The sequence below is a fragment of the Rattus norvegicus genome, chromosome 1, assembly GCF_021556685.1.
Source record: "Rattus norvegicus strain SHRSP/BbbUtx chromosome 1, alternate assembly SHRSP_T2T, whole genome shotgun sequence".
NCBI classification, from domain to species: Eukaryota; Metazoa; Chordata; class Mammalia; order Rodentia; family Muridae; genus Rattus; species Rattus norvegicus.
In genome coordinates this window covers 231,756,020-231,782,735 of record NC_141534.1, presented here as the reverse complement: position 1 = coordinate 231,782,735, position 26,716 = coordinate 231,756,020, and the positions used below count along the sequence as shown (strand labels likewise).

The 26,716-nt window shown below is 41.8% G+C and overlaps 1 protein-coding gene and 1 long non-coding RNA gene across 4 annotated transcripts in view; one reads left to right on the top strand and one right to left on the bottom strand.

The window, feature by feature from the left end:
* The window catches only part of LOC120100000 (uncharacterized), an 83,283-nt gene that overhangs the window by 13,007 nt on the left and 43,560 nt on the right, over positions 1-26,716 (bottom strand). The window contains exons 2-3 of one of the 2 annotated variants that reach the window (XR_015653071.1): positions 12,328-14,761; positions 465-1,028 (exon numbers count right to left, since the gene is read on the bottom strand). This is a non-coding gene — a long non-coding RNA (uncharacterized LOC120100000). Of the gene's footprint in view, positions 1-464; positions 1,029-12,327; positions 14,762-26,716 lie in introns of those variants that run through there. The other variant, XR_015653069.1, reaches the window with a different exon arrangement.
* Gda (guanine deaminase) overlaps positions 1-26,716 on the top strand; it is a 79,368-nt gene that overhangs the window by 20,736 nt on the left and 31,916 nt on the right. Inside the window, exons 2-4 of one of the 2 annotated variants that reach the window (XM_087594299.1) lie at positions 16,965-17,049; positions 22,650-22,821; positions 25,786-25,873. In XM_087594299.1, coding sequence (XP_087450425.1) covers positions 16,965-17,049; positions 22,650-22,821; positions 25,786-25,873 — 345 coding nt within the window. 2 annotated transcript variants of the gene reach the window in all.

Here is a 26,716-nt window from a genome sequence, read left to right as displayed (position 1 = left end):
GGTGCCCTTTTCTAGCCTCAGGAAAATACTACGTGTTTATGGTACACAGATATACAGGCATGCAAAGCACCCCCCAAACACACACACACACACTTTTAAAAGTCTATAAAGAATAGACCTTAGTAAATTTGGCTCTTCTGAAGCCATGCTCCCTCGTGGCCAGCATCGTTGTTTTCTATGCTCTTGTTGACTTTATAAGCAGGATTCATATACAAAATTGGCATAGGTTTCCTCATGTGATTGAGTTGAAGACTGTCTCTGAAGGCACAAAGCATTTTGCTAAGTACAAACCAACAGGACCACACTTAGCTGCTACCTCCTGACTCCTCAGACACAGTGGCCTGGTAAAAATAAACCAGTATAAAATATTTGGTTTTCCAGAGGAACTGGGAATGGCTTTGAGATTAGTATAACAGATAAGGGTTCCCATTGTTGAGGGGAAGCACCATGACCAAAACAAATTTGGGGAAGAAAGGGTTTATTTTAACTTATGCTTCTACATCACAGCCCATCATCAAAGGAAGTCAGGGCAGGAAATCCTGATGGGCGGGAACTCAGAGGCAGGAGCTGATGCAGATGTCATGGAAGGGTGCTGCTTATTGACTTGCTCAGCCTGTAGAACTTAGGACCACCAGCCTTGGGGAGGCACCACCCACAATGTGCTGCTCACCCCCATCCATCAGTAATCCAGAAGATGCTCTACATGCTTGCCTATAACTGAGTCTTATGGAGGCATGTTTGCAATGGAGGCTCCCTCTTCTCTGATCTTTTAGCCTGTGTCAAGGTAATATAAAAGTAGCCAGGTCACTGGCCATAAAAGTGGTGGGGCTCGTGGCCACAGCAAGTCCTCAGATAGGAAGAAGGACCCTTGTGCCATGGCTCTGGGGGGAAGTGTTCTCTGTTAGGCTATACAGTTGTGTCCCGGTGACCAAGCAGGCTGGAAAAAAAAAAAGACAAGCATATGGGACAATAGGATGTATTGTCATTTTAAACTTGAGGAGTAGACATCACAAATTATTTTCTGGTATCTGCAAAAGAAAAAAGTAATCTGTTTGACTAGCAAGTGCAGTTGTTCAGGAGCATCAATGAAGTGCTGAGCCCCTAACTAACTTGGAGATCTTGGAGCACGACATTTAAACATAGTGATTCTAGCGGTCGTATTCTGGGTTGTGGATGCAATCCTCAACAAGATGCAGGTGTTCCCTAGAGAAGTGAGCAATGCATGTAAAAAAAGACCAGGTGAAAACCGAAGCTTAGCTGCTGCCCTTGTACCCAAACAGGTTTTCTCAGCACCCAGTAACGAGGTTTTTGTCAAGCTGTACATAAAGGAAAATTTCTAAGTAAAATAATAATGGATCTCGGCTTACCAATTGGGATAGCTAGGCTCTACCAGGGATTCTGTTTCTCCGAGGATTATGAGTGTGGCTTGGCAGCATCTTAACACATGGATGAAACAGGCACCAGAGCGACCATTTCAGTCAGGCCTCTGCTAATCCCTTTGAGTTTTATAAATCGTTTTCATGAGAAAATCATCAAGAATTTCGGATCAGCCAGTATGTATCGAGTTCTTACCGTGTGCAAGACTATTATAGGTGACACTATAAGACAAAGACACACTGTCTGACCTCTTGTAAGTTCCTGTGAATCGCCCATGGCCATGACATAGGTCATCTGTGATAGGTACTTCAATGGTAAAGTAAGGCAACATATAGAAAAATGTTTTGCCCACCTCAGACATTTTAATTAAAAATCATTTAAGAATTTTTTTGATTAGGGAACTGGGGATCACATTTTTGACCAATTTATAAATAATTATGGAATAATTACGACCTTCATGATGCCTTTGTTAAAATATGTAGTTGTAATTGGAATATATATTGTTTATATACAAATATATAATTTATATTAGTCATACTTTAATTTTAAGACTTGTGCTGATAAATTATAACGATGAGTGTAATCATCTTGGGTCTTCTTCATTTTAAAGTTTGATCCTAAAAGCAATTTAAATGTTTGCAGGTTACTGGAAGTATAAAGGACCCCCGATTAGCATAGCTTACCTGCTTACTGTCTCTAACAGAGGCAGCCCACCAAGAACAAAGCAGTTGTCAGGGAATAGAGAGTAGAGGGAGCTAGTCCCATCAGTGCTACTTTGATAGAACTGCATGGGTAAAGTAGCATCTTGCAGCCTGAGTTTAGTAGTAGGAAATGGCATTCTAAAGCACAAAGAGCACCATTGAAGAGCTGAGGCAGTGCGTGACCACTTGGGAGGAAACATGATCAGACAACAGAATGGAGAAAGATAAGATAGCCAGGGCTTGAGAAAGCTGGTGACCTAGTCTTGTTTATCCTGTGTGTTCTTTGTTCAAGACACTTTCAGGCCAATGTTTTCTAATTCATGAACACTTTAGGGGGTTACATTTCTAACGCTCATGCCTCACGCTTCTAGCTTACCGGTTTTGGTTCTCTATACATTCTCTGCCGTGTCTTCTACTGCTCCTTCCCTGATAACTAATCTTGTGGACATAGTCTGAAATCCATCTTCTAGAATTCCTTTAGTGTATAGGTTTGCTGGTCTCAAAACTTCCTTTAGAATTTATTTACTTACTTAGTTTTGCTCTGGCAAGGCCTTGATAATATAGCTCAGGCTGGCCAGGAACTCACTATGTATCCCCAAACGGCCTTGAATTCCTGATCCTCCTGCCTGTGTCTCTTGAGCGCTGAAGTGGCAGGCACTTGCCCTTCTCCCCAGCCTCCAGATCAGTCTCCCTTAGCTTTTAAAGTTTAAAACGTCTTCATTGTGCCCTTGTCCTTGAAACAGTTCTGCTGGAGACCGACGTCTAAGAGGACAATTATTCGACTCTGAGCGTTTTGAAAATCATTGTCAATTGTTCTCAGACTCCCACTGTTGCTTCTGAGACTCCATGTCTGTTCCTTGCCTTTGTTTCCACTGTGCATTCCGCTCAGAGGATGCTCTGCTCGCCGTGCTCCTGGGCAGGCATTTTACATTAGTTCTGACAAGCTCAGCCCCTTTCTCTCCTGATATTGCCTTCCTCACACATTCTCCTTTTTTCCTTTGGGACTTTGGATAGGTATAGTTTGAGTTGGTAACTCTGTTCTGACTAAAACTTTTTGTTCCCTCCTGCCTTCCCTCACTCCTTTAAACTGTAAAGTAGCCCTGAGTCTGAAGCGTTATGTCACTCTCTCACATGTGCATCATCGTGTTCAGAGCTCACATTCACCTGTGCAGAGAGGACGCCCGTCTCCGAGCCTGGCTGTCCTGAGAGCTGCAGGCTGTGTTCCCACATGCTGCTGCCTAGCTCTGTTGCATACTCCATCACTCTGATAGTCCCATAGCCCACACTTTAATCCCCCAAAGCAGGCTACATGAACTTGTAACCAACACTAGGAAGACAGAGTCAGGCAGATCTGTGGGGTTCCCTGGCCACACACACACACACACACACACACACACACACACACACACACACATACACACACACAGCATACCACATGCAGCCTGGCTTTGTCTTCCTTAGGTCTGACCTTTCATGTTTTCAAAGATTTTGACACCTCTTTCTTCTCTCTTTGCTCTTCACTACATCTGACCACTCAAATGATTGACAAAGGGCTGTCCCTAAACTTCCCACTTAGCCTACCTTACAACCATCCTTTTTCATATGTGACTCTTGTTTGAAATATTTATTGGCTGAATAACAAATAATGTTCCAAATCGGTGTCTTAAAACAATAAAAACCATCATCCTTATAACTTTTATGGGCCATGGGTTCTAGAGAACTTCAGATCAAGGGCTCAGGGGGCACTTGGTAGGTATTTGGAAATTTGACTGGGACAGAAGGGTCCTCCTCCCAGGTAAGTTCATTCACACGGTGTATGTTGACCAACTGTTTCAGGAATCCTGGGAAGTCCCACCATGTGCTGAACACCTCATTTGGAGCATGTCAACACATGCATTTGGCATTTCTCAGGGTCAAGAAGGGCACTAGGCTCCTGTCCTTGACAGAAGGCTGTCAGACATTCTGTGGGCATGGTTTGGAACTTCCCTCTTCCCTCAGAGAGGCTGAAATTTGCTTCTAGCATCCCAGCAGATGGCCACTCAACCTCAGCGTGGCACTGCAGCTATGAGTGAAGTGTGTGAGTCAGTGGATGTCACTTCAATCCCATTTTACTTGTTAGAAGCTTCCATTCATGAACTTGAACATGGTTACTGACTCTTTTATTATTAGAGCTGGCTCGGCTTTATGGGATATATTATTTTCTAGAAAGTGTGACTGTGATAATCTCGATTTTTCTTCAGAGAAAATATTATCTAGTTCATGAAGGACTTTCATAATTTATTTACATGATTTTCTTGTTCTGGTCACTTCCTCCTAAAATTCTTCCCATTTGTTTTGTTCCTCCAAACCTGAAGACATACTATGAGCTTTGCCTCCATGAGGCAGTCTTCATTGCTTATAGATTACAGGCCCCAAAGTGTGGCTGTGAACATGGAAAATATGCAAATCTTACTAATTGGTATCAAAGATAATAGTGATTCTGTGACCTTTACTATTTTCTGTTACAAGATTAAAACTGGGCTGGGAGTGGTCATGCATACTTTTAATCCCAGCACCCAGAAGGCAAAGACAGTGGATATCTGTGAGTTCGTGGCCAGCTTGGTCTTAGATGGTAAGTTCCAGATGGCTATATAGTGAGGCCCTGAAGAGACCAGATAGAGAAACAGACAGACAGACAGACAGACAGACAGACACACACACACACACACACACACACACACACACACACACACACAGAGTTAATTTGAAGCTGAAGTTCAAAAGTGTTAACATAGTATTCATTTAGTACACTAACTTAAAACATTTGAAGCCTAGAAAATTAAATTCTCTTTGTAGAAATAAACCATGAGTTCCAAGAATAGTTTGAACAGTGCTCACTACCACCTTCTTGCTGTGTAACGTACAGAGTGAGCTTCTTTGCATCTCCTTAGCAACTTGTCATCCTGCTTTAGAAGTCAGGATGCTCTTCCAGCATCAAATCCTGTGAGTGTCAATATTTCTTGAGCTATTTCTAAGATAGCTATAAAATATCTCTAAAATAGTTCTCTAGGAGTTCCTTTAATGTGGTAGGGGTGTGTGTGTGTGTGTGTGTGTGTGTGTTTGTGTGGTATGCTGTGTCTATGTGTGTATGTCTGGCCAGGGAACCCCACAGATCTGCCTGGCTCTGTCTTCCTAGTGTTGGTTACAAGTCCATGCAGCCTGGCTTTGGGGGATTAAATTCAGGTCTTGCATGTACTTTACCAAAGCTGTCTCCCGAGACCCAAGTCCAGTCCTTTGAGTAGGAAGTGATGGTGTTTGTAGTTGGAGATGACAGAGCACTCTCACATTTAATTGAACAGTAAATCAGAGGGTTTGGGAGATTGCTTGTGTTAACAGAGTCAGTAAACAACAGAACCTTGATTCAAATGTAGATTCAGTCTAATTTTACCTCCTGGACCTCACAAAGGAGGTCACTACATGGGAGTGAAAAGGAATTTCTGCAGTATTTACCCATTACTGAGTTATTAGACTAGACCAGTATTGAGATTTACTTTTCTGTAGGGTCTGTATTAGTTTCAAGGCAGCTGTGACAAAGTACCACAAGCAGAGTCGCTTAACTAAGAGAAAGCCATTGTCCTCTAAGGTAGGAAGTCTAAGATGCAGGCATCAGTACCAGGGTCATTCTGGAGTCATACAGAAAAAGATGTGCTGTGGTCTTTCTTGTTGCCTGAAGAAGACTTACTTTTCCCTGTGTCTTTTGTACTGTCTTGTTTCTATGTGTCTCTGAACCCAAAAGGACACCAATCATGTTAGACTAAGGATCACTTCAATGACCCCCTCACTTGATTATTATTGTAAAGGCCTTAATTGTTAAACAAGGTCTCATCCCTTGCTGGGAGAGTTAGGGCTTTCACATAATATCTGGAAAGGTGGCATCCAATTCAAACAATGGAGCTGTAAGGTAACTTTTATGCCTGAACAAATGACTGTAAGAGAAGTAAACAAGAAAGGAGCTCTTTTATCCAAGCCCCATCACTACCAAGATCATTGTGTCTTCTGTGGTCTATTGCTGTGGTCAGTTCATGTCACCATTTGGTTTTTTGAAAGGCCGAGTCAGGGTTTTTCCTGAATCGTTCCCAGTCTCGGCTTGCTGAATATAGTCTCTGAAAGACTTTTTTTTTTTGAGGCAGCTGCTGGATTTATTCACTTGTTTAATGATTTCAGGATTCAAATGCATCACTTAACTTTGTGTCTGACATTTGTGGTGAATTTCACTCAATGCTTAGTGCTAATTCGATACCATCTGAGCAGTTTCCTTCTTCCATAGTTGGTGGAGGCATCAAGGGATTCCAAATGCAGGAAGCAAAAATTAGGGTATAACATTTTGTATGTCAAAGCAATTTGCAGTATGTGAAGTGCATCCAAGTGTTCAGCACGGTCCCACCTGCTTGGCAAGCTGAGGGGCAGAACATGACCTGACTTCAGATGGCTGGCGCTAGGATGCTGTAAATGTTCCCATAGCTGTCATTCTGCATCCCATTGTGTATACCCCTCCTGTGGTCTTTCTTTCTAGTCATATGGCCAGTCCATATGTGTGTGCATCATAAGAAACAAATCCTGAGTTCTCAAAAGAGAATATAGTGTTTTGTTAAATACTAGAAAATTTGCTTGTGCTCATATAATATTGGTAAATTTGTTTGATTTTAATTGAGTCTTTGCTTTTATTAACTCATTTAACAGAAGGAAGGACACTTTCTGGCTGTGTTAGGTGCAATGACCAATAGAAGCATCCCTTCATCATCCGAGATTCTCCCAACATATCCCCGTCTCTTTTTATCCTCACCGCTCAGATCCTACATTTTTTTTCTGTAATGTTCTTAATTATCTTTATTCACCTACTTTATAGATTTATGTTTCTACATAACATACCGTTTAGTTGTAAATAAAAAAGTTCTTAAACTACTTTGGATTTGTAAAAAGTTGTAAGAAGAATACAAATAACTGTCATACGTTTCCCTAGGGTTAACATTTTGCCAACTATTTTCTATTTTCCCCCAGCATCTCTAGACCCATGCTTCTCAGCCTTCCTAATGCTATGAGTCTTTAACAAAGTTCCTCATGTTGGGGTGCTCTACAGCCATAACATTATTCCTCTGCTACTTCATAACTATAATTCTGCTACTGTTGTGAAGTGTAATATAGTGTCTGATATGCCAAATGTCTGATATGTAACCCCTGTGGGGGTTATGACCCACAGATCGAGAACCCCTGCATATACACAAGTTATGACTTTCTGAGCTAAGAGTAAGTAGACATCCCATTTGTGATTATTTCTTTCAACTGTCTACTTGACAAAAATCTAGACTCACCAGAGAAAACTGTCGCAGTGAGGAATTGTCTAGCTCAGATGGTCCTGTGGAAATATCTGGATTGTTTTGGTTGTATTAATTGAGGTGGGAAGACCTGCTCACTGTTAGTGGCTCCCTTCCCTGGGCAGGAGATCTTGAACTGTGTAAGAGTAGAGAGAGCAAGCTAGTACTAGCATGCTTTCATTAATTCCGTGGTCTTTGTTCTTAACCACATATGTAATGTAGAGCCGCTTCAAGTTACTGTCTTCTTAACTTCCCACAATAATAGACCCTGGAATTGTGAGCCCCAAATATCCCATATTTTTTTTAAGATTTTTTGGGATATTTTATCACAGCTATAGGAAAGGGCATTGAACTAAAAATGGGCACTAAGAAGTGGGACCATTGTTGTATATAAATTGATTTGGCTTTCAGACTTTTGGGACAGTTCTGTGGGGAAAATGTGGAAGAGTTCAGAACTAGAAAAGCAATCGACTACTGGAAACAGAGCATAATGGGTCCTTCTACGAGATGCTGAGAAAATTTTGGGCAATAAAGAGGCCAAGACCATGAAGTTTCAGAGGGGTCAAGGACTGTATCAGGAACTGGGAGAGGAGCTATTTGTATCCTGTTTTGGCTAAAAACCTGGCTTCAGTTTGTCCAGGTCTTGAACACCTGAGTGCTTAGTTTAAAGATAATGGACTGATTTTGTTGACAGGGGAAATTTTAAGATGGAAAGGTATTTAGACTGGTGGCTGTAACTGACAGAGAGACAAATTGTAGAGAAACCACTCTCACAACACTGGTAGAATGGAAAAGCATCCTGAGGGCAAAACCCTGTCCTTTGAAGGAGGTTCCCTCTTGTGAAGAGACACTTTTATTTTAAGGAAGGAAGCTTGGGCTGGAGAGATAACTAGCAGTTAAGAGCACTGATTGCTCTTCCAGAGGACCTGGGTTTGATACTTAGCACCTACATGGCTCACATTTTTTTCTAATTCCAGTTCTAGGGGATCTGATGTTCTTTTCTAGTCTCTATGGTATCAGGCATGCACATGGTGTGCAGATGTACACAAAGGCAAAACCACACACACACACACACACACACACACACACACACACTCAAAATAAAATAAAATATAAAAACCCCTCAAGTTAAAGTGGTATGTTATGTCTTAAAAGCAGCTGTCTAGCACTGTTTCCCAGGAGTTATCATACAGAAATTGATATAGCTGTGGTCCTTGGGGGCCTGGATATACCTTGAGCTGGTAACAGAACTTGGCAGTAAATATCAGTCATGTAGTTCTGCTTTTAAAGATAAAAGATACAGGATTGAGGGGACCTAGAGAGCAGCTGAGGCCAGGCTATGTGTGACAGGATTTGGAGTCCCATGGAGAGATCCCAAAAGGCTGTTGAGTAAAGCTGTGAAGAAGAAGTCTCAGTTGCAGTGACGACCCCAGGATACTGGGGATGCCAGGACTATGGGATATATGCCAAGAAGAATGGCAGGCTGAGTAGAGCTAGCCTGAGGAACTTCTTATTCCTCAGATGGTGGGGCTTAAGGAGTAAGGCTGCCCGAGTTTGTGGAGGCCAGTTGACTCCATTACAAACCTTAGATGTCAGGTACAGAGCTGTGGATGTTGTATTGATTTGATCGCCCTTTGTTATGTTCCAACTCTTTCTTTTTAGAGATGGAAAGGTTTATTCTGTGCCATTATATGTTGGAAGTCTAAAACATGGTTTGGTTTCCATAGGAGCTCAGAGTTAACAGACTTCAGGTTTTTAAAATTGGAAGTTTTAAGACCATGGGGACTAAAAGTGTACTGTGTTATACACTATGAGACAAGCACAAGACTTCTGGAACAGTGGGTAGAAGGTTATGGCTTAAAGTGTGAAGTTGTGTGCAAAGTTGACAGGGGGTAGAGTTGTGATGTTTAAAGTATCTAATTGATACCATCTAGAGTCTCTTGGAACGAAAATCTCAATGAGAAAATCTCAACTTGTCTAGACTAAGTTGGCCTGTGTGTCCATCTGTGGGGAACTGTTTTGATTACATTAATTGAGATGGGAAGACCCACTCAGTGTGGGTGGTCCCATTCCCTAGTCAGGGGATGCTGAACAGTGGTATCCTGCAGAAAGTGATTGAGTACAAAGAAGCCTGTTTATATTCTTTGTTCTCTGTTTCTGATCATAGATAAAATGTAACCAGCTCCCTCAGGCTCCTACCACTATGACTTCCCACTGTGGCAGACTGTCTATGTGCCAGTAATTTTTTTTTATCAGCTTGACACAACATAGAATCATCTGTGAAAAGGGAAACCTCAACTGAGAAAGTGTTTTCAGCAGATTAGCCCATAGGCTAGTCTGTGGGGATTTTTTTCTTGATTGATGACTGATATGGGAGGGTCCAGCTCTATGTAGGAAGTCCTGCCCCTGAGCAGGTAGTCCTGCGTCTTACAGGAAAGCAGGCTGAGCAAAGCCAGCAAGCCAACAAGCAGCATTCTGCTATAATCTCAGCTGCAGTTGTTATTGTTGTTGTTGTTGTTGTTTTATTAGTTAACATCCCACTGTTCCCCCTCCCAGACTCTCCCTCACAGAGTTCCTTTCCCTTATTCCCCCTCCCCTTCTCCTCTGAGAAGGTGGGGCGTGGCCACCTCTGTTTCTCCTAGTTCTGGCATCTTAAGTCTCAGCCTGATTAAGCACATCTTTTCCCACTGAGGCCAGACAAGGCAGCCATGAAGACTGCCATGTCCATTAGTTGGTGGCATAGACTCAGAGCTCCCAGGGGTGGAGGATTATTGACTCTTTTGGTCCTCCTGTGGGGTTCCCATCTACTTCAGGGCCTTCAATCCTTCCCCCATCTTTCCCATAAATGCTTCTGACCTCCATTTCATATTGGCTGTGGGTATCTGCCTCTGTTTCAGTCTGCTGCTGGGCAGAGCCTGTCAGTTATGTTAGGCTCTCATCTCCGTGTATCATTACTCACATCAGCAATGTTCTGCTTATGCTCCTGCCTTGGCTTTCATCAGTGACAGACCATGATCAGATGTAAGGCAAATAAACCCTTTCTTCCCCAAGTTGGTTTTGGTCACTGTCTTGTCACAACAAAATAAGACAAACTGTAAGTTTGGTTTATGCTCTAAGTCAAGTGACTTCTCTCAGGTTGGTTTTGTCAGAGTATTTTTATCACAGCAAACAAGAAACTAAGATACCATTCCCATTTAAATCCTTCATTGCACCCTTTCTAAACATTGGGGATGAAGCCTTATGTAATAATCATAACCATGCAGATTAGGAAATTGATGTGTAATTCTACTAGACAATGAGAACTCCTTCCGGCCTTCTTTATGGTCTCAGTAATGCCTTTAAATGTCCCTTCCTCCCTCTGGGGCAGAATCGGCTCTGAAAATCCCAAGTCCCATTTGTGGGTCACACTTCTTTACTTGCCTTTCACCTGGGGGCAAGTCTTTGTCTTTCTTCATATTTTGTGTGCCAGACACTTTTCAAGAATTCAGAACTCTTACACTGACCCTCAGTTTGGTGCGCATGTTTCCTCATGATGAACTTCAGCTGATACATGTGAGAAGGAATGTCAGAATCAATGTGACGTTCCTAGAGAGTCTTGCCAGAACATGGAGGTGTGTGCTCTTATTGGTAATGATGGTGTTAGCAATGTCCGTGGTCTTAGCCGTGTTTCTTCACTGGGAAGCTACTATTTTCTTTATAAAATAAATGTTATGGGAGGGTACTTTTATAATTTAATATCCTGTTGTGTAACCAAATTTCAGATCCAGGGTTTAGCATTTGGTTTCATAATGGATTTCAAATCCTTATCTTTTCAATGAATTTCCTTCATGTTTTAGTATTGCAGCTTATTTATTGGTCTACTAAAGAATGTATGATTGTGTCCCCCTGTACTTAAAAATGTAGTATACAAACTTCTGGAGAAGTTTGTTTCTTAAATCACCTCTAGTTTATATGACCAGACACACCGTCAGCTGTCTGGAATAACCTCTAGGCAGATGATTTAGCAAACAGCCCTGTTTGCTCTGAACCCAGAATGACACCCAGCCCGGTGTGCTCTCATATTTACAAAGAGAATATTAGATCAGAAAACCTAAGCCCTTCATGATATTCTTTGGTGCCTTTGTGGTAATTTTCACTTCATGTTGCCTTAATAGACTGACTTTTGTTTTTCAAACCAATCTCAACTTTCCATTAATCAGTTAGATAGGAATTACACAAATATACCAATGTTTGTCTTTGACAAGGACTTCAGCAGTTTTTGAAGTAAAATATCTTTCATCTGTTCTTATCTCCCACAAGTGACTCAAAGGGACTTGAGTAGATTTTTGTGAGGAGTATAGACACATGCTACCTTCTTTTGTTGCATAGATCGACTATTTCATAATTGTCTAGAAGTTTACTCTACATCATGGCAACAAGCCTTTTGCCCAAAAAATTTCCATCTGGTGTTTGAAGCCTTACAGGGACCTGTATCATAAGCTGATAGTCATTATTCATCTACTTTTGGCTTAAGTCTTTCTGAAATTATCGTTACTCCTAAATAGCCCTCATTTCACACGAGAGGCACTTGGACTTGTTTGCTTAACAGAAGGGACTTGATTTCCTCATCTGGATAACTAAGAGTTTGGCTGAGAAAGCCCCTGCTGGTTGGAACTTGCTATGGTTCCCGGAAACCTTGTTTTTAATGATCCGTGTATGTGGTTGACACCTTGCCTAGACTGAGACCATGCCAGGCACTTGAATGAACAAGCAAGCAAGGGCATCCTGAGCCCTGAGAGTCCAGAGGTAAGGAAGCCACTGAACCAGGAAGAATGCATCAATCATATTTTCCTGCAGATTTTTAGAGATTTCCTAAAAATAACCCTGAAGGCTGACCATGACTTACAGTGTGTGCTTACCTTTGGTCTGGATTCCTTCCACGTGTTTTCCTAGTGCTGAGCTGGGTCTCCACTAGTATGTTTGGTGTTTCTGAGCATTCTGGACACACCCCATGTTGACCTTTCCTCAGAGGATTCAGGTTGCTCACCCCATCATGAAAATCCATGCTTAAACAGTATCTCTCCCGGAGACCATTGCATTCGTCCTTCGGTCCATCCATTTTTCACTTTCCATTACGATGTGTCATAGTAACACCATATGCGTCTTACCCACCATGAATTGATTGCTCCCAACTCCTTCGATAATGCTGTTCAAGCAGAGGTCCACGGACGGTATTGGATGGACAAAAAGGCGAACAAGAGCAAGAAGAAGGTGGGGTGGATGGGGAATCGATGCTCTCCCCACCCACTGCTCTGATAGCGTGGGCAGCATGCCTTTGGCTACTGTGCCTCTTATTGTTTGTCGCTTTCTTGCCTCTGTTCCTGTGGCTGCCCCTTCCAACCCTTTTCCTCCACTTGATATTCATCAAGTATCAGTTCCTTCCTCTTACTGCCCAATTCTGACCTTTCCCTGAGACCTTTCCTGCCTGCACCACTGTCCCTCCCTCTGATGCAGTGGAGGAGGGCTCCACCATGCGCCCTCCCCTCCACGTATATCTTACTCTTTACCTATCTGGGTGCATTTTTCCTCCCCAGGCATAGGCTCTGTGTGTAGACACCAGACTTCAACCTACATGTTCACATGTGTGCCCATATCTACACCCATACCATATTATCATCAAAAGCATCATTATAATCTAGTAATCTAGATTTTAAAAAGATGCCTTAACATTATATTGTTATTGAAAATATTTAATCTCAATCCTGTGTTTCTATCCTGTCTTTGGCCATTTAATTCCCAGGTAAAAAAACACACAACTTTTATATGTATAATAAGCCTTAATCAGCACTGTAATCAGCCTTAGAACTGGGCAGATATCTATGCTCTATGCTATGATGTTTATTTCCCAGCTAAAAATCCCATTATATAATTTGCTATGTTTTATCTGGGCTGCTCTTACACCAATTCACCAAGCACATGGCCATTATTTTAAGATTCTTATTCCTTGCTGGCTTCTCCTCTCTTCCTTCTCCTTCTTCTCTCCTCCTCATAGTCTCCTGCAACCCCAAAGCCAGAAACACCAAGCCCCGCCTATCTCAATTCTGCCCAGGCTGTCAGCATCTAAAATAACTTGGGGACAAGGTCACATATCATTTGGGTCTACACGTGGACTGTCTCATCTCTGGGGGAACTAGGCCTTAGGGCCTGCAGTTAGCATCACAATACAAAGCAACAGACCAAACCTCAACATTATATAAAGGATAATTTTCCACTCAGCAGATATGTCTCCATTATTTTAATCATTCTTCTGTTTTGTTGTATCTAGCTAGTCCTTTCTGACTTTGAGATAATAGTCTTTGATTATGTGTGGTATGGACTTTGAGGATAGATGGAGTGAGAGTTTTGTAAAGAGGGTAACTATAAAACCAGCATTGTGAATGTCTACACTGTGAGTTCCCGGGAGAAATACTCCTCGCTCTTAAAAGAAAACCTCGTATCTTCCTAAAAAGAATTTTTATAAGCAGTATAAGACTTTAAACTTTTAAACATTGGAGGTATGTATGACTTGTTGGATGTAGATATGTAGAGTACATTATTTCTAGCATTTTAGAAGTAGTCACTCCTTCAAATTAAACCACAATCTTTAAAATTTCCTGGATGGGAGCAGGGGTGATGTAGTAACATGTGCCTTTAATCTTAGCACTTGGAAGGTGGAGGCAGGCAGATCTAAGAGTTCAAAGCCAGCCTGATCAACATAGCAACCCTGCCAGGGTGATGTAAGTGAGACCAACATGTAGACTTTCTCTTTTCTCCCTCTTATTTGTTTGTTTACATCCCAAACACTGCTCCTTCCTCTCAGTCCCCCACCAAGAGTTCCTCCCCCTTTCCTCCTCCTCCTCTCCTCTGAGAGAGTGGGCCCCTCCCCCTAGGTAGTCCTTCACTCTGGTGCAACATCAAGTCTCTGGGGAGTTAGTGTCTTCTCCCACTGAGGCCAAATGAAGCAACCCTGTTGGGAAACAGATTCCAGTCAGGCAACAGCTCTAGGGAGAGCCCCAGCTCCAGTTATTTGGGGAACACACATGGAGATTGAGCTGCCTGCCTGTCCTCGGGGCCTTGGTCCAGCTCGTGTATGCTCTTTGCTTGGTGGCTCAGTCTCTCGAAGCTCCCAGAGGTCCATGTTAGCTGACTGTTGGTCTTCCTGTGGAGTGCCTATCTCCTTCAGAGTTTTCCGCCCTCCAACTCTTTCATAAGAGTCTTTGACTTCCATACAGTGTTTGGCTGTGGGTGTCTATATCTGTTTCAGTCAGTTGCTGGATAGAGCCTCTCAGGGGACAAGTTGTGCGAGGCTCCTGTCTGTAAGCATAACAGAGGATTGGTCAGAGATTGGTCAGAGATTGGTTCTTGCCCTTGGTCTCAAGTTGGACAGGTTATTGGTTGTCCATTCTTTCAGTCTCTACCCCATCTTTGTCTCTGAATTTCTTTTAGACAGGACAAATTTGGGTCAAAAGTTTTGGGGGTAGGTTGGTGTTCTTATCCTTCCATGGGGATTCTGCCTGGCTATAGGTGGTAAGCCCTTTAGGTTCCACATTCCCATTGTTATGTACCTCACCTAAGGTCTCCCATATTGACTCCTGAGAGCCTCCTTCATCCCAGGTCTCTGGGACTTCCTAGAGATTCCCTCACCCCCCAATCCCCAGAAGCTGCAGATTTCTATTCATTCTCCTGATTCTCTGCCCCTCTTTCCTGTCTCTCCCCATATCTTATTTTCTTCTTTTTATGGTTTGAAATGCTATACAGTTCCCCTTTTCCTACTGAGTTTTAAATTCTGGTCTAATCCCGTACACAGTTTTAATCTAATGCATGATATTTTCTTCTTGGAAGTCTTATTGAATAGCTCTTACTATAACATTCATGGGCATAAATTGAAATTTCCCAGGAACATGATGAAGTTTTAAAATGTCTGTTGTCTATATTGAAAAGCAATTTGTTACATACAAGTAAAAAGATACTCCCTACAATTGCATAATGGGTCATTGATTATTTCTGGTTGGAAACAAAGGCAGCAAAATTTTTCTTAATTTCCATTTTTATAGATATCAATAATGATAACATTGTTATATAAATCAAAAGAATGGAGATAGAAAAAATTATTGTAGCATTATTGACTCATTCCTTGAACGTTTAAATTATTTGGTTAAAATAGTATATTAATAGTTAAAGTTAATTTTAATCCTCTATTGGGTGATAAACAATTAGTTCATCTGCCAGTCAGCTGGTTCTGTTGACAACAAAGGCCTAGAGAAGTCTCACAGAGTGCCAGGCACAGGAGGTTATGTATTATATAAGATATCACCACATAAGGGTTTGATTCTGTGAGATTCTATTTATTGTAGAAAACCACTGTTAACTCTGAACTTCTCACAGGGGTAGCAAAACTGCCAGTTTCCAATTGTTTTCATCTTTATTTTGCTCAAAACTATTTATTCCTAATATATTTCACATCTGTTAGTTTTATCATACTACCTATTTATGAACTTTATATTAGATCATTTTTGAAAAATATTGATTAATTTTAATTTTATGACTTTTAAAATAATTATGTGATAGACTTTGATGAGTGTTCAATCTTCCTTTTTAAATCTTTATCGTTTCAAGTGTATCTTTATAATTATCTAATTATTTTAATTTAGGAATTATTTCTAATCAATATCACAATTTTTTAAAAGGCATGTCTCAATGAACAAAGAAATACTTTTTTCTTTTCAGTTATACAAATTATTTTGTCCTGAGGTATATTGCCTTAATTCTCACTCTACTAGATAGACAATTTTAATTTTCTAGAGGTTTTTCAAGTTTTAATTTTTAATGAAACACCTTTTTTCTCATAATTTTGCATCTAAAACTGAAACAGGAAGGGCTTTAGGATCTGGCTCGGTGGTAGATCTTGCCCAACACAGCAAAACAAAGCAAACAAAGACACCAAACAGGATATTTTCTGCATTTTAACCTCATGACTTCCTATCTTTTCTTGATGAACAATCTACTTGATAGAGAAATGAGTCACAGTGTGCAAAATAGACATAAACAGACTTGACCATTTCCCATGTATTGGGCACAGGCTAATTTCATCACCAGAATTATATCATATTTAGTCTCCACACAAACATGAGGCAGTGTTTCCCCTAACAGCCTACAGCAGACTCTTATTAGGTTCAAGTTGGGTGTTTTTCCACACAGTAGTTCCCGTAATCACTTTAATGAAGGATAAATGATGCCCCTTGTCCTTGTCAGTGTGAGTCTTTGGAAGAACACATTTGAAATCTCAGGTCTACATTTTTGCAGAAGAGAAGTTGGATGCACTTTAGTTCTAAGGATGACCAAACACAAACTATTGACATATTTTTCCCTCCGAAATTAATCTCATTTGGCACCAAATATCTTTTAAAATTAACTCAGCATCACTCTGCTTCGAAACCATTAGTGTGTTTTGTGTCAACAAATGGCTATGATTTATTAACATCTGACCTTTTTTTTCCTTTCTTCCTCTTAAAGATAGTGTTTCTAGAAGAATCATCTCAGCAAGAAAAGCTGGCCAAAGAATGGTGCTTCAAACCGTGTGAGATCAGAGAGCTGAGCCACCAGTAAGTCTCTGCCAACATCATCCCTACTGCTGGAAGCCAATATCAGGTTCAAGCAATGAGAAGTGTTCATTGAGAGAGGGGAGGCTTTCTAGCTAACCAGTTAGCCATTAGTGAGGAAGATGGGTGAGGCGAAGCCCATCTGAAGGATAGAAACTTTAAGGACCAGAGGCTGCCATTGTTCCTTTATTTCTTTAGCAAACATCTATTGAGTGTTTCGTGTGCAGTGTTAGAATCTTAACAAGTCTTTAGCCCCATATAAGATGGGGGAGGGGAGGGACAAAAACAGGGAAAGTATTAAGGAACAGAGTTTGAGAAGCTATTCTGATGGTGTGATTAGGGAGGACCTGTGTTCAGAGTGCACTTGAGTTGCAATTTTATGGTCTTTACTACCTACGTAAAATGCACTTCTAATGGAGGGCTCACTGTCTCCATGGCCTGACTGATTTGTTATATACAAATGAGAACACTTGTCTCATGCTGACATATTTGATCGAATTTCAGAAGGCAGTGTGGCACCATCATTTTTTTAGTCTGAAAATCCGTTTAAAACTTGGAAAGTGACTTTAGGGTAATGGAGTTGGAAGTTCACTGAACTAATGACAGTGTTCAAACAGACTGTGTGACACTGGCCTAGGCCCTCAGTCAACTGTTCTTATTGTACAGCTTGTATCAGTGCTTGTCACTTGTATAGAACATGAGTGATGGACGGGGAATGCCATCACATGCCTGTAATCCCAGCTCAGGTTTAAATTGTGAAGTTGATGTTCTAAGGGAGTTATGCTGACTAAATATTGTGGGGAGGAGAAAACCAAAAAGCAAAGAGAGGAGAGCTATTTCACCTCCTTCAGGGGAAGCCAGTGAACCACCTCTCTGCTCTGCCTCGAGTTGGCTCTTGGTAGCTCGCATCCAGGTCCAAGTCATATGGAGAACTGACTTCTACCCTGACAGGTTACAAGTCTGTAACCATCTCTGAACTGCATCTTGTCTCTGTAAAATGAGGTAGTGCACTTAAGAACTTTGTTCCACACATCTCTCACATCCCACACTCTTACATCTCTATCTCGGCAAACCACATGCTTACCCTCGAGTGTGTGGGTTTTGGTGGGGACCCATCCCAGCACTCCTTATGTGTGGTAAAAGCCACACTCAGGCCACAGTAAGTCCTTCCTAGCCCATCTTCTGCTCTCAAATACTGCACCCTCAAGCACCTCCTTTGCTCTTGAGTCCTGATAAGCACACACAGGCTCCCCCTGCAATATAAAGTAAAGTCATGAAGTCCCATTTACTCTTCCCATCATGACTGTTGCTATGAAATATGCCCAATTCTTTCTCTATCACCCACATGGGGAGCCCCTTACTCCTCAGCACCTTGGACAGAGTTAAAGTAATCTGAGCCTCAGGGAGTAAATCCCTTCATAGTTCAATGACTGTGGGGTCACTGCATCCTGAGTTCTATAGTCTCTCTAAGGCTTCATATCCCTTGCCTTCAGATTCTTGTCACAATGGCCACCCCCCCTCTCTGTTATCTCCTGGTTCCCCTCTTTTCTCTTGGTGACAGTTCTGGCAATGTCAGTCAGCGTCTTCTTTTCTTTCTCTGTCCTTAAATGGACACTGCTGCTCAAGAGTTAGCTTTGTTTATTTCTACAGAAATTTCTGCCATTTGAAGCTTAAAGAGAAGCTTCTCAACCCTGAATCCTGTCTTTAACTCTTGTGTGACAGCTTATCCCACACCATCAGTAACTTCTTGGACATGTAGAAGTCACAAACTAGAGACTAGATGTGGTTTGAGTGTGTCCTTCAAAGGTTCATATGCTAGAAGTTGGATCCAGTGTACAGTACCGCTAATGAGAAGTGGTAGGACTTTAGAATGGTGGGACCTGTTTAGAGATGATTCGTGATGATCGCACAAAGTGAGGGGGTTCTTGTGAGAGTGGGTTGAATTAAAGTGACTATATTCCATACAGTTGGCTTATTCTGTATGCAGCTGGTTATTTTTATAGTTCTCTGTGTGGTGTTATGCAGCAAGGTGTGCCCTTGCCTAGATTGTGCATATACACTTTTAGAAGTGTGAGCTAAATAAACCTCTTTTAAAAGTAAAGTATCTACCCTTAGGTAGTTTGTTGCAGAAATACGAAACAGTGAACTGCCTCATACTTTGACACTTGGCTTAGGCTGACATCATGTGACTCTGCACACCAGACTCTGTACTCGGGTTCTCTGTACTTTGTGTGTTCACCCTCATATGCTCAAAACTTTATCTCTCTGACTCCTCTCCTTTGCTTCTAGGGTCTGAAAAAATGCTATATTCTTCCTCTCGTATTGATCATTTGCTTTTCCATTCCCATTACTGTGACCTTTATTAGAAACTTTGCATGTAGAAGGCTTCAGGACTCTCCTAGCTCATGTATTTTTATCATGTGTATATTTGTATAAGGATATGTGTGTGCACATGCATGTACACGTGGAAAAACTGAGTTTGATACCGAATATCTTCTTCAACCATTTGCCACCTTATTTGTTGTAATTCAGAGCTTATCAATTCAGCTAATCTACTCAGCTAGCTTGCTTCCCCTGTGAAAGGTGAGCCACCATGCCCTCCTGGTATTTACCTGAGTATGAGAAATTTGAACTCTGGTTCTTAGGCTTGCCCGGGAAGCATTTTATCCACTGAACCATCTCTCAGGCCCTTCAACGTTATGTTTTGGAAGTGATTCATATTGTAAGAGCACTTGCTTTTTATTTCCCTGAATAGTATTCCACTGGGCCAGAGTTTGTTTATCCATATTTTCCCATGACAGTTATTTATATTGTTTCTAACTTGAAGCTATGTATGATATGAACAGAACTGCTGCAAACATTCCTGCACAATCTGTTTTATAAACTTACTCTTCATTTCTCCTGAGTAGACACTGAAGAGTGAAAATTTTCACTAAGATCCCGTGTAACAAGATCTCTCCCTCTCCCTGTCTCCCTCTCCCTCTCTCTTCCTCTCTCTCTCTAACACACATGCCCACATACTCCCCTAATATCTTGAACTATTATGAAGTCTCTGAAGACAAGAAAATGCCTCATTTCCCTGTAGACTCCCCACAAACCTTAGCCGAGCTTCCTAAACGTAACTGAAGAGTACTCAACTGCATGTGAACTCAAAGCTGTTTCACTTTGTGGTGGTAAAGAGAGTAAGAGCCCCAAAGACAGAGGTTCTCAGAGAGGACAGTGACTGACACATTTCACACTGTAGTATCCCTTCTCGTTTATAAAAATATTTTTCTTGGATATTTTATGTATTTACATTTCAAATATTATTCCCTTTTCCCCCTCTCATACCCCTCTGCTTCTGTGAGGATGCTCCCACTCCAACCTCAACACTCTGGCATTATCCTGCACTGGGGAAACAAGCCTTCACAGGGCCAAGGGCTTTTCCTCCCACTGATGCTAGACAATGCCATCCTCTGCCACATATGCAGCTGGAGTCATGGGTCCTTCCATGTGTACTCTTTAGTTGGTGGTTTAGTCCCTGGGAGTTCTGGTGGAGTCTGGTTGGTTGATATCGATGTTCTTCCTATGGGGTTGCAAACCCCTTCAGCTCCTTCAGTCTTTGCTCTAACTCCTCCATTGGGGTTCCCTGTTCAGTCTAATGGTTATCTGCAACCATCCTCATCTACATCAGTAGGGCCCTGCAGAGCCTCTCAGGAGACATCTATATCAGGCTCCTCCGGCAAGTACTTCTTGGCCTCAGCAATAATGACTGGGTTTGGTGGCAGCATGTGGGATGGATCCCCGGGTGGGGCAGTCTCTAGATGGCCTTTCCTTCAGTCCCTGCTCCACTCTTTGTCCCTGTATTTCCTCCCAGGAGTATTTTGGTCTCCCTTCTAAGAAGGAATGAAGCATCCACACTTTGGTCTTCCTTCTTCTTGGGCTTCATATGATCTGTGAATTGCTTCTTGGGTATTCCAAGCTTTTGTGCTAATATCCACTTCTCAGTGAGTGCATACCATGTGTGTTCTTTTCTTATTCATGAGTTGTCACTGTTCTTTGTCACATAGAGTGTACTGAACAAGAAGACAAAGCTCCTAAGCTAAAAATTAGCCTTTTCAAGCTAAGGACACTTCCTGAGTTTACGTTTATTGTAATACAAATGAGGATGTGACTTGCCTACTCTTGAGCATTAAGTTTTCACCACCAGCAGCATTTACTGATGCTTTCTGCCTTGCCTAGGCACCACTCTTACATCCAGTAACTCGGTCCTCCCCACAATTTTGTGGTCATAACACTTTCCTTGTTTTACATGAGGTATAAGGTGAGATTCAGAGAGACTGGGTCACATGACACGTATCCCACTGCTGGTTAATGGTGAGTCCTCACTCAGACAGTCTGATCTAGACTGTATATATGTAACTGCCATAGCAAGCTGCCTACCACAAGTGGCATGACCCTCAGAGGATGCTGTGCCCAGCTCCGGTGCATGCACACATTCAGTGTTAGCTGTAATAACTGCAGCCGTGCCACCACTTCTAGTTCTCTTCTTAAAATAGAGCATTTTAAAGCTGCTCGTGACTGCATCTTACATCTGGATGTATGGATGCATTTTATTTGCTGGCCACGGTTTTTTTTTCTTGTGGTGTCAAGTGTTGAGTTCAGGTTCGTTGGGTGACTTTTCAGGTGCTGCGGTGACAGTAATAGGGTATATAGATCATCTGTTAATAGATATGTGATTGGACGAGTTGATGCAATGACTGCCCAAGGGCACTGAGTTAGCTCATCCATGTCTACTAGCATTGGCCTGCCTCCCTTTTGTGGATAGTGCTTCTGACAACGTAAAAATATCCATCTAAAATATAGAATAAACAGAAATGTGGCTGGGTAGTGGGTGGGGCTCAGCTGATCAGCAGTATGAAGATGTGCACAGTAGTGCATGCCTGTCATCTGAGCACCGAGAAGGAAGACGGAGGAGAAATATGAGTCCAATGCCAGCGGGGGCTATACAGCAAAATCATGTCTCAAAAAGGAAAGAAGAAACACAGAAGCTTGGATGGTGGTCACAGCATCTCCCTTCTCAGTACCTCACCTTCAGACCAACAGCTCATGTCTACACTTTCCTGGCAGAGATCTAGGATCTCAGACCAGCCCAGGCATGTTCCTGATGCTTCTGTTGAGAGCTCAGCCTTTAAACACACTGAGGACAAGGATTTCTCGCAGTCTTCTAAGATGAAGAGAGCCACTGAGCCTTAGATCACTGTTTCTTAACTTTAGTCCCTCTCTGTGACATGTGTGTCTGTCCCTCAGCCCAGATCTTGAGGCTTAAAGACCCCACCCCCACCTTTGCTCTCTGTCCAGTTGTGAAAACAGAGTCATAGGATGTGCCTGTGCCCCCTCTCTTTTCTTCTGCTACAGCGGCTTGACGTATGTGCACTTTGATGTTTCCTTTCTTCCATGGTCTCGGATTAGAACTGTACACATTGCAACTTAAGTGCACCCTCTCTCTTTTAGCACAACATTTTACTTAAAAATAAGAAACTTCAAGTTGTAAATTTATGGGGTAAATGATACCCTCATCTAAAGATGCTATTCAATGGTTTCCTTTTCTCTTTGTTTCTCAGTGAGTTCTTCATGCCAGGCCTTGTTGATACACACATCCATGCCCCTCAGTATGCCTTTGCTGGAAGCAACGTCGACCTGCCACTTTTGGATTGGCTGAACAAGTATACATTTCCTACAGAAAAAAGGTTCCAGAGCACCGATGTGGCTGAAGAAGTCTACACTAGAGTCGTTGTGAGTATTGTGTGTAAGGTCCTGTGTGATGCCTGTTCATCTGTGCAAACATTCATTTCTAGGACCAGACTTCAGGTATAAGACAGAGGACGTTAAGGTTGGCAAGGACTGCAACAGTTTTAGCTCTTTTCAAAATCCACTGACCATGCTACCATCACAGTGACAAGAGAATTTGAGTCTTAGGACCCTCGTCTCAGCCTGGTGGATTCTACACCATTCTCTTAGTCTTATCCTCTGGGTGCTTTCTCTCATTGCAGCCATAATCCTGTTCTGAGGACCAAATGGAATATCTGTGTGACTTTTAAAAGACTCTGTGACTCACTGTGCCCATCTGTAAAACTCAGATAATGATAGTACCTATTTCATGGGATTATTATGATAATACACCAGGTTAATATTTGTGGGCTACTTAAAATATCGCCTAGAACATGGTAAGATCTACATCTATCTATCTATCTATCTATCTATCTATCTATCTATCTATCTATCTATCTATCTATCTACTTCTCTCTATATTTGTTTAATATTCAAGAAAAATAAAGTTCAAATTACATTTAGGAAGATAGCACATTGTTTCAGTAGGTTTTCGAGGAGGGAAGACAGTGTGGTCCCACATTGCAGAATAGGCGGCAATGGGATGTGAGCACTGACAGCATTAATGGGAACAGTGAAGTCAATTCAGTCCCTGGGCAGTAGCTGCAGTGTGTGCCCACTGCATGCTGATAGCTTGGGAAAAGTCCTCACCTTTTCCTCTTTCAAAAAAAACTAGCTCCAGAATGAGAGTGCTCTCAGACACTGGAAAACCATGTGCAGTACAGAAGACAGAATACAAATGCTTTCATCTGGCCTCTGCCTCTTGCAGTGAACACTGTGGACTATGTTCTTGGGTTCTTATTGGACTTACTGGTAGTTCTATGGTACTGGCCACACACGTTCTGCAGGGACTGGCTTAGCCATTGTGCCAGTATCATTCCAACCTTCAAGAATAGAAGCGAGTGCTTACATTCATTCCTTTGTCTTCCTTAATTATAATTGTGGGACTTATATTTTAGCCTGCACCCATGTGACACTAGAAAAACTTTTCAGGCTAAAAGCTGGTTATGAATTGACTAGCACATGGTGCAAATGAATTGTGTTAACCACACTAAATCTTTATCCTCAAAATGTATTTATACCTCTCATTGTTCTAAAAAGGGGTTGAAATTGCTTAAAATTGCATAGTATGAAACAAAAGAAAATGACTCATCAAATCACAGCAGAGGAAAAAGAGGGGAATGGAGAAATAAAACCCCAAAGTCAAAGTCTTGGTAGTGTCTGTTACAGATTTAGCTCTATGTTTCTAGCACATGATGTAGACAGGGAAATCAGAAATGAAATCCACTGTGTGTGTAATTTTGAGAACTGCATTTTTGGGGGGGGGAAGGCAAATGCATTCTTTATACTGAAATTAAAAAAATTCTAACATTGCTTAATGTGGGTGGATATTATGGTGTTAAAATACAGTTGTAAAGATGATTGTGGGTAGGAGGAGGAAGAAGAGGAGGAAGACAAGGAGGAGGAAGAGGAGGAAGAGGAAGAGGAGGAAGAGGAGGAGGCAGGAGGAGGAAGAGGAGGAGGCAGGAGGAGGAGGAGGAGAAATAAAGCAGAAATTCCATTATATCAGATCTTTTACACTTGAGATGGAGCACCAAGGACTATATGTCCTTCAGACAATATCCATACATATTTCTTTATGTAGGTATTTAAATTCAGTGAGTTCCAAACTGGTCTACCCCGGACAAGTATTTATTTGCCAGACCTGTCCTATGGTTCTGGTTTAGGGTAGGCCTACACATGCTGACAAAGATTAGGGTGGAGTTGACTTCTGCTTAAGAGAGTTGGCACCCCTCCTTCCCTTCCGCTCCTCCAACTACTTCCCTCCTGTGTTCTCCCTCTCTTGTCCCTTGACTGTACTTTGCATAGATTTCTGAGTTTTCTAGAGTCTTTAGCTCATTCTAGCCCAATGTGAAACTGCAGCTTCTCATCCAGTTGAAGCTTTTCTTCAGGAAAACCAAGGCTGGAGGTCTTTCCTGATACCCATGTGAACACTGACTGAGAAACCTCATTACAGGATCAACTTTGGAGGGAGCAAACACTGGCCTCAGTGTCACTGGAGAACATTTTCTCCAGGAAGGAATTCTTCAGCCTCTTCGGGAGTGGTGTTAGTGACATACTCGGTGTTCTGGGGACCCTGGCCACCAGCTAGATCTCGACTTAAATCCTTTCTTCATCTTGTTATTGAGGATTTGTGCCCGTTCCACACTTAGCAGTTTCTAAGGAGAATGACTCCGTACACAGAGTGGGTTAGGAATGGTTGGGGAGCTACTACAGGAAGGGAGTGACTGCATAGACTCCAGCTAGTGTCCTGCTAGCTCCGCAAGTGGCTACTCTCTTCCCAAGGTTTCCAGCATCTTCTCCGTGGTTTCCTCTGCTGTTGTTTCATCTTGTGTTTTTCTTGGGAATTAATCTATGCTGCCCTCACTTATTGCAGTGCAAGTGCTAAGGAAAATTTGCTAAGGAAAAAAAGACATAATGTTACTTGTTCTGCCAGGTTGAAGCAAAAGTCTAGCTGAATAATTTTACTTAGTCATACACAGAAAAAAATCCCATTTGTAGACTCGCAGATTAAAAATCCAAATAGCCTCAAACAGTCCCAAGGAAAAAGGAGTTAATTGGCATCTCATTTTATGACCTCTGGAACACCCAAGCATGTAAATCTAGGAAATCAGAAGCGCCAACTTCTTAAGCTCACACTTTTAGATTATAAATACTCTTGCCATTTACTTAGTCTCTTCCACATCAAGATGGCATACCTTTAAATAAACACATCTTAAAATTAAAAACCAGACTTCTATTTTCATCCATGTGTGCCATGTGACTTTTCTGAGCACATGCGATTCAGGATTTCTTGTGGTTTATTTTTAGAGGAGAACACTAAAGAACGGCACCACCACGGCATGCTACTTTGGAACAATTCACACTGACTCATCCCTGATCCTTGCGGAAATTACAGGTGAGCAGCTAAAACAAGATTTAGGGGCTTATCAAGCAAAGACAACCAGAGCGTGCCTAGCAATAGCTTATATGGTGGGAAACTGTGCCTTTGGATCTAGAATTTGAGCATTTTTACTTTGTAAGTGACAATGAATATCCCAGAGTCTTAAATGGATTTTTACTGTTTAAATGATTTAATTGTTTCTATATGGGTTCTGATTCCAAGATAATATTTATAGATGGGAATTTTGCGTTTTGATTCGAGACTCTTTAGAGCACCGTTATCAGTGGAGCTGTGACAACAGTTTGTTACGTTGCAATCCATGGATAGGTCTTAGCAGTTAGCTAGATTCAGGGCCTTGGTGCTCGATGCTAGAGTACAGTGATATAGAAGATAATCATTGTCCTAAAAGAATCAGAAAGGATACCTAAACATATTAATTAATAATTTTAGTAACACCTGTTATAGGTATCAGACATTGTACAAAATACTCAGCCCTAAACGGCCGTCTGACATCTACTGATACCCTCTTAGCACAGACAGATTAAAGCCAGATATTTATATGTCCACATAGTTGGGAAGCAGAACTGAGCCTAGATTTAGGTTGATGATTCCACACGTACCCAAGGCAGTGTCTGACATATAGCAAGTACTTGGCAAGCACTGTTGGCTGATTTTGTATTTGCCATGCTGTTGGGATCCAACATAGTTGATACCAATGGCTGGTTGTTGACACTAAAAATGATCATGAAAGTTCTCAGAAGAGGCAAAGGCAGGCCCCATATGTGTCTTCTCCATGGAAGACAAAACCAGGAGAGACTGAAAGGAGGAAATGAGGTGGACAGAAGAGCTGGGGCAGGG